This window comes from Scomber scombrus, chromosome 9 (assembly GCF_963691925.1).
Source record: "Scomber scombrus chromosome 9, fScoSco1.1, whole genome shotgun sequence".
In the NCBI taxonomy this organism is placed as follows: domain Eukaryota; kingdom Metazoa; phylum Chordata; class Actinopteri; order Scombriformes; family Scombridae; genus Scomber; species Scomber scombrus.
The window spans coordinates 391,118-400,269 of record NC_084978.1 but is presented as its reverse complement, the minus strand read 5'-3'; the positions used below and the strand labels follow the sequence as shown (position 1 = coordinate 400,269).

General features: G+C 41.7%; 1 protein-coding gene across 1 annotated transcript; it reads right to left on the bottom strand.

Moving 5' to 3' along the window:
- Window positions 1–8,016: 8,016 nt before the first annotated feature.
- neurog1 (neurogenin 1) lies at window positions 8,017–8,604 on the bottom strand. The gene has a single exon (XM_062426088.1). It carries the CDS (start codon window positions 8,602–8,604, stop codon window positions 8,017–8,019), a length of 588 nt encoding a protein of 195 aa, XP_062282072.1.
- Window positions 8,605–9,152: the final 548 nt, after the last annotated feature.

The following is a 9,152-nucleotide window of genomic DNA, read 5'->3' as shown; positions in this document are numbered from 1 at the left end:
CTGTAAACATAAACTGATTACAAGGAAACTTATTATGATCACACCAACGCAATGTTCATAACATCACAGACACTGAAATGTTGGGATCTAGAGTTCAAAACCGCACAAATTCTGTATAAAGCACATTATAAATCACTTCCTGGCCATATACAAAAAAACTTTAGTGATAGAGAATACGATCTAAGAGGGAGATGGACTTATAAACAACCAATTGTTCACACTACTCTGAAAAGCATGTGTGTATCTGTCTGTGGGGTTAGGGTTAGGAAGCTGTGGAACAAGTTCACATCTGGTGCAATTTAAAAATAAGTTAAAGAATGTCATTTTGGAAAGATACAGTCTTGAAGGTGGAGAATGATTTATGGGACTAATGTTAGATGTTTATATTGCTGAGTATGTACATGTAGGTGTGTGTATATGTGTGTAGGTGTGTGTATATGTGTGTATATGTGTGTATATGTGTGTAGGTGTGTGTATATGTGTGTATATGTGTGTAGGTGTGTGTATATGTGTGTATATGTGTGTATATGTGTGTATATGTGTGTAGGTATGTGTATATGTGTGTATATGTGTGTAGATGACATGTATGTTTGTTTGTTTATGTATAAGTAATGTATGTACATATATTTACATGAATGGTTTAAAGGTTTAAAGGCATCTATAAGCTTGTAGCTGCAGCCCTGCTGTTAGAGGGATGTGTTTATAACTCAATATAAAAGTTATAATGTAAGATCATGTCTACACTAGCAGCCATTACTGTGTGTGTGTGTGTGTGTGTGTGTGTGTGTGTGTGTGTGTGTGTGTGTGTGTGTGTGTGCTTGGCTGCTCTCTTGATTGACACTTTCCTGTCACTCTATTCTGTCTCTTTTGGACTAACTGACCCCCCATACTCTAAATACCCCTCCCCCTCCTGCCCCGGGGCAGTGTGTGTGTGTGTGTGTGTGTGTGTGTGAGTGTGAGTGTGTGTGTGTGTTGGAGGTGACAGAGCATGCAGCAGCTCTCAGACTCTCTTCAGAGACTCTTCAGCCTCCACTTCTACCTGTCGACCTGCTGACCTTTGACCCCTGAGGATAAAGAGAGTTAAGAGGCGACATGATCACCGTTAAAGTCACAGAAGCACAGCTGCAGGCTGATTGGACGTCACGTCTGCGTCTGCACACTAATACTACTCTCATACTATAAATATCACCTTTAGTTATTAGTGTTGGAGGTTAAACTTGATACAGGTTTTTTTTAACATCATTTTATTTAGTTTTTATCAACGGTTCAATTTACACATTTTCATACACTCTTTTTTCCCTTTACAGATTTACATGTTTATAATAATCTTTATACACGTGTTCAAGTATTAAACAAGAAAGCAACACGAGGAAGAAAGAAAAGAAAAGAAAGGAAAGGAAAAGGCAAACCGAACCACTCTGAGTCACCACCAATAAAAGGTCTCACTAGTATCTGGTTGGATCAGATATTACAGCGAGACGTCTCAGGCCGTACTCACACTAGGACATCGTACCGTGCCGGAGCACGTTTGCCCCTAAAGTCCGGATTATGTGTCTAGTGTGAGTGTTAGTGTACCGAGCTTGAGTACGCTACACTTCCCTGGTACGGTACGGTTGGAAGAGGTGTGCTTAGGCACGGTTCACTTGGTCACGCATGAACACTAGGGAATCATATTGTTCCCTAAAATAAGACATTTTATCTCCCCGGAAAAAGAAGCCAATGTTCCAGGAATCCCGACACTAGCTGATCCCTGGTCATTTAGTGCATCACTCAATGCAACGAGGAGACATTATGTATGTATGGGTTCCCAATCCTTATTATTTTATCATTATTAAGGCAAAAGAACTCAGTTTATGTCCATGGACATTATAATGAAAAGGCTAAAGGCTTAATATTAGTTAGCATCCAGCGTGCTGCGTGGACTTCATCACATCTGCTGCACCGCTGCTACAATTATGAAATGCTAAGTTTATTGTCTGTGACTGTGACTCATAAAAGTCATATTTTACTAATCTGCATTATATAAACTAACTTTAGTTAAAGTCATTTGGCGACTTCTAAGTCATTAAACTAAGTCTTACTTTTACTGGAGTAAAGAGTTGAATCAGCACGTCTGCTTTTACTAGAGTCTTTTTACACCAGAATCTAGTACTGCATACTACACAGGCATGACTCAGAATAACAAGCTTGCACTTTTTAATCATCGTTGTGTTAATTGATCAGCTGTGTTGTGTTTTACCGGCGCACAGCACGCCAACACACACCTGTGCATGTTTTATGAGAGAAAACTGTCTATATGTTATTGCGCAATGTGTCGGAGGTAACTGTGCCTGAGTACAGTACGGATCAACTGGCTCTAGTGTGAGTGCACCGAGTCACCACCAATAAAAAGGTCTCACTAGTATCTGGATCCTTCAGCTCTGATATCAGCAGCTTCTCTGAGGCTTTGTTTCTATGAGGATCTACTGATGATGAGTCGGGTTCAGGTCTGACTCTGTCTCTATCTGAGCCTCATGAATAACCTCATTCACTATATTTATATATCTAACCTCATCAGGCTTCAGACACCATGAGTTCAGCAGCTCCTCCATCATGGCTGCTCTGCTGTTCAGTAGGAATCTTCATCTCATCTCTGACTTACTGACAGTTTAAAACCTTTATTTCTGACTCATATCAAACTATCAAAGCTGCAGCGAGACGCTTCGTTCTGTAGAAGACATTCCTCCATTCTCTGTGTGAAATATTAAAACACACACACACACACACCGAAATACAGTGTGTGTGTGTGTGTATGTGTGTGTGTATGTGTGTGTGTGTGTGTGTTCCCATGTGAGCGAGCGTGGGTCACTGACTGTGCGATGGTGTGAATCAACACCTGAATAAGTGTGTTCAACCGCAAGATTCTGTGTGTGTGTGTGTGTGTGTGTGTGTGCAGGTGGAGCGCTGTGATTGGCTGTCAGCTGAAAGGTGAGTGTATGGGGGGGGGGGGGGGGGGCAGCCTCGGGGTGGAGGGAGTGAACTCAACAAAGGAAGCGGCTCACTCTTCTTCAGGTTTCATTCACAGCTGATTAAAGATAATTTTATACATTTATCTTTATTTATTCAGACAGAGCTTCACACACTTTTAGTTCTTATGTGTTTTAACATCTGGCTCCGTAATGTTAGTGTCCATGTGGTTTATTTAAATTTAAAGGGTCAAAATGATAAAATAAACGTATGAATAACTTGCACACATTCTTTTTTTGTGGACCCAGCATCAAATTTCTGCTTTTAATCCATTTAGAGAGAATATATTAGAGGATTATGGCAAAAATGTCTAAGTGGTGTAACCATAAAAACTTTGTACCGAATATTCAACTTGCTTAAAAACAGTAAATAGTCAATAAAACACCATATCAACTAGTTTGGCATGATCTTACATTATAGCTTTATATTAAATAAAGGTAATGGAATTACAATTGTTCTAAATATTACATTTACTCTGGGTTACCATGGAGATCAGGAATCATTTACATTTAAATGTTTAAAAGTCATTATTAGTATAAGTCCACTTAAATACACTGTAGGTGATAAAATATGTAATATGTATCATTCTTTTGTGGTTACACCATTTGACATTTTCAGGAGCATTCAGTCTTACTTTTGGTAAAAAATGGTGCAAATGTCATTTCAAATGATATAAAACCAACAAACTTTAATATATTGATTATATTGAACTGGGCGTAACTCGGACGTCCATGATGTCTTGCTGCGGAGCCGCTGATTTCATTCATTTATCTCCTGTAAAACCAACAAAAATACTAAATGTACATTTTAACAAACCTGATGCTGCTTTTAAAACTAGTTTAACTGATTTATGAATTCATCATCTTAACAACACTTATTATTACTGAGCCAGTTTATTATAATGTGTTTCCTCATAGTGTCGTCCTGTCAATAACATTACAAACTGAGAATTTACTGATGATTCATCAGGAATAAAAGAGGAAGAGGAGGAGGAGGAAGAGGAGGAAGAGGAGGAGGAGGAGGAGGAGGAAGAGGAGCATAAAGTGGTCTAACAAACTGAGAACAATATGGAGGAATTTACAATGAGAGATGCTTCATCATCATGTATTACCTCACAGTGTGTGTGTGTGTGTGTGTGTGTGTGTGTGTGTGTGTGTGTGTGTGTGTGTGTGTGTGTGTGTGTGTGTGTGTGTGACCATCTGTTGTCCATTAACTGTAGTTTGACTGTTGCTCCTCCACTGTTACACTAACGACCTGCTGAGTATCACACACACACACACACACACACACACACACACACACACACACACACACACACACACACACACACACACACACACACACACAGCAGGACCTGCTGTTTCCATCTTGTCCTGATCAATATTTAATGAGGTGATACTTTACTTTATCACCATGGAAACGCAGCTGAATGATTGACAGTTTATAATGTGTTTAATGTAATAATGAATCTGATTCCATCAGAGTCACACTGGGAAAAGTGTGACTCTGTCCATGAAGTTTCCTCTCATCCATGAAGCTGTTGGGTTGAGATCATCCTGGTTTACTAACGTTTATAATCATAAACTCTCAGAGTAGCTGAGTGGTGGAACCTAACCCTAGCTAACCCTAACCCTAGCTAACCCTAACCCTAGCTAACCCTAACCCTAGATAACCCTAGCCCTAGCTAACCCTAGCTAACCCTAACCCTAGCTAACCCTAACCCTAGCTAACCCTAACCCTAGATAACCCTAGCCCTAGCTAACCCTAACCCTAGCTAACCCTAACCCTAGATAACCCTAGCCCTAGCTAACCCTAGCTAACCCTAGCTAACCCTAACCCTAGCTACCCCTAGCCCTAGCTAACCCTAACCCTAGCTAACCCTAACCCTAGCTAACCCTAACCCTAGCTAACCCTAGCCCTAGCTAACCCTAGCTAACCCTAACCCTAGCCAACCCTAACCCTAGCCCTAGCTAACCCTAGCTAACCCTAGCTAACCCTAACCCTAGCTACCCCTAGCCCTAGCTAACCCTAACCCTAGCTAACCCTAACCCTAGCTAACCCTAACCCTAGCTAACCCTAGCCCTAGCTAACCCTAGCTAACCCTAACCCTAGCCAACCCTAACCCTAGCTAACCCTAACTCAGAGTAGCTGAGTGGTGGAATCCAGGGAAGAGTTTTGAACTTGACTGAGACATTATTTGGTCCAATATATTTATTTCATCCAAAAATCCATCAATCAACTTATATATATTATATTATATTATATTATATTATATTATATTATATTATATTATATTATATTATATTATATTATATTATATTACATTATATTACATTATATTATATTATATTATATTATATTACATTACATTATATTATATTATATTATATTATATTATATTATATTACATTACATTACATTATATTATATATTATATATTATATATTATATATTATATTATATTATATTACATTATATTATATTATATTATATTATATTATATTATATTACATTATATTATATTATATTATGTTATATTATATTATATTATATTATATTATATTATCTTATATTATATTATATTATATTATATTATATTATATTGTATTGTATTATATTATATTATATTATATTATATTATATTATATTATATTATATTATATTGTATTATATTATATTATATTATATTATACTATATGTAACAATAAAAAAATGATCAAAAGGTTCTAGTGCAGCGTAGTAGAGTGTGACACACACACACACACACACACATACACACACACACACACACAAACACACACGCACACACACACACACACACAGACACACGCACACACACACAGACACACACACACACACAGAGAAGGATCCCTGCTTTAAAATCAGCTGTCCCTCCCTCTGAGGGGCGGGGCTTCATAACTTAGTAATTATTATTTAGGTGTTTTTTAGGGGGGGGGGGGGTCTGGCCCTGGTGAGCGTGCCTGGTGAGCGTGCCTGTGAGCGTGCGTGCAGCAGCCAATAGGAGGCCTTCTCCTCTGTTTGAAATCTAATTAAAACTTCAGCTCATTATGAGGCTGCAGGTGCACGCGGGGATTAATCCCGCTCAATTAGTGCACGGCCTCGCGCACATCGACAATACACCGCGGGGGCGCGCGTTCACCGCAGCGCGTGCCCGAGAGCAACAGTTTGTATGTTTGTATTTAAAAACATCTAACTGTGTGACGTCAGACCCAAAAATCAAACCGCCAAAAATATAAAAATGAAAATTAAATGTTTTATTTTTTATTGTGTTTTTATTTCAGTTTGGACAAAAAGAAAAAGTTTAAATAATACTAATAATAATTATTATAATGATTCAGCATCACAGACTGATTAAAACTGTGATGCTGTGTGTGTGTGTGTGTGTGTGTGTGTGTGTGTGTATGCCCTCCTCCACACACACACACAGTAACACACATACACACACACAGTAACACACACACACACACACACACACAGACACACACACACACGCCCGTTATATATATTCCTATAATACTTGGATTATATTCTTCAGTCTTATTTATCAGTGTTAAATATTCTGTTCTATGATTTATATTTTATATTTAATTAGATTTCACTTTAATATTTAGGTTTTAAACTCTGAGAATCTTTTGTTTTCCTGTTGATGTTTTAAACTGTGTTATGTGTGTGTGTGTGTGTGTGTGTGTGTGTGTGTGTGTGTGTATGTGTGTGTGTGTGTGTGTGTGTGTGTATGTGTGTGTGTGTGTGTGTGTGTGTGTATTATGTGTGTGTGTGTGTGTGTGTATTATGTGTGTGTGTGTGTGTATTATGTGTGTGTGTGTGTGTGTGTGTATTATGTGTGTGTATGTGTGTGTTTGTGTGTGTATTATGTGTGTGTGTGTGTGTGTGTGTGTGTATTATGTGTGTGTGTGTGTATGTGTGTGTTATGTGTGTGTGTGTGTGTGTGTGTGTGTGTGTGTGTGTGTGTGTGTATGTGTGTGTGTGTGTGTGTGTGTGTGTATGTGTGTGTGTGTGTGTATTATGTGTGTGTATGTGTGTGTTTGTGTGTGTATTATGTGTGTGTGTGTGTGTGTGTGTGTGTATTATGTGTGTGTGTGTGTATGTGTGTGTTATGTGTGTGTGTGTGTGTGTGTGTGTGTGTGTGTGTGTGTGTATGTGTGTGTGTGTGTGTGTGTGTGTGTGTGTGTGTGTATTATGTGTGTGTTTGTGTGTCGCGTCCTCATTAACAGCAGCAACGCTTTAAACTGACAATAGAAGATCTTTGTTGTAGTTTCAGCTGCTGCTCAGAGACAAACCGTCAAGATTCATAATAAAGCTCATTGTCTGATATTAATATAAATGTTCATAAACTCATTAAAGGAGAAAACTTCACTTTTATAGAAACGTTATAACTTTATTCTGTAGAAAACTGGCGGCAACAAACTTCCGGTAAATAGAATAAAAATCTGTTTATGTACAAAATACAAATTTCATCTGAAGACAGAAAATAAATAAAAACAACAATAATCTAAAGAGGGGGGTGTGCGGGGGGGGGGCATGATGAACGAGGCTTTATCAGTGTTCTGCTTCATCTCTGAGGGGGGGGCAGGGGGGGCAGAGGGGGGCAGAGGGGGGGCAGAGGGGGGGAAGTGCAAAAGGTTTTTGGAGAAATATACAAAAAACAAACAAATAACTAAATAATAAAAAAACTAATTAAGTTATTGAACAGTTTACAGTCAGTCAGTAAGGCAAAGTGGTTCAGTCTCAGTCCAGCAGACTGCGGGGCTCTGCGGGGCTCTGCGTGGTTCTGCTGAGCTCTGCGGGGCTCTGCGTGGTTCTGCGGAGTTCTGTAGAGCTCTGCGTGGTTCTGCGGAGTTCTGCATGGTTCTGCGGGGCTCTGCGTGGTTCTGCGGAGCTCTGTGGAGCTCTGCGTGGTTCTGCGGAGTTCTGCATGGTTCTGCATGGTTCTGCGGGGCTCTGCGTGGCTCTGCGTGGTTCTGCGGGGCTCTAGTAGATGCCCGGCACGATGCTGCGGAAGCCGAACACGTCCTGCTGCAGGAAGCTGTATTGCTCCGGAGGGGAGGGGGGGCTCCTCGGGCTGGAGCTGCCCGGGCTGGAGGCGCTGTAAGCCGGGGAAGAGGAGGAGGAGGAGGCGCTGGAGCTCCAGGAGCAGCTTGCGGGGCTGTGCGGGGCTTCAGTCACGCTGAGCATCTTTCCGGGCTGCAGGTCCGCGATGCGGATCGTTTCTGACAGAGCCCAGATGTAGTTATGAGCGAAACGAAGAGTCTCGATTTTAGTCAGTTTGGTTTCGTCCGGGAAGACCGGAAGCACCTCGCGCAGAGTGTCCAGAGCGTCGTTCAGGTTATGCATCCGGCTCCGTTCCCGGTCGTTAGCCTTCAGACGGCGGGTCTTCTTCACTACGTGCCCGGTACCGTCGGTCCTCCGGCCCCGGCGCCGCTTCTTCTGCTGCTGCTGCTGCTGCTGCGGGGACTCCGGGGAGGATACCGGGGAGGACTCCGGGGACTCCGGGGACTCCGGTGAAGACACCGGGAAGAAGTCGCAGCTGTTGCTGTCGATGTCTGAGTACGCTTCCATACTGGAGCCGGTTAGACCTGCGGGAGACAGAGAGGGTCAGACCGGCTGCACGTGCACACAATCCTGCAGTTATAACTTTAATTTAAACTTTCAACTGATTCAGAGATGATGATGATGATGATGATGATGATGATGATGAAGAAGATGAAGATGAAGGTTTAAAGGGTTTAAAGTTAATCTGCCTGCTCTGAAGATGAAGATGAAGATGAAGAGCAGGATCAGACAGGTGAGTTTAGGTTTAGAGTCTCGCGCTGTGATTCTTACCGGAGGTGAAGTGTAGCGCGCGGGTCAGCTGGATGCGGGAGGAATGGCACGCGACTCTCTGCTTCTTATCACTCTGGATGAGCTCGTGCGAGCCGGTGAGCCTGGCACACGACCGACCTCAGCCCGGTTATATACGGACCCGGGACAAAGCCCGCCCCCCCCTGTGAATACCCCCCCCCCCCTCTCTCTCTGGATGAAGGAGGGGGGGGGGGGGGCTGCCCCGTGCCGCGGGAGATGCTCATTAACATAATGACGACTGCACGAGGAAGCGTGCCGGTAATCAC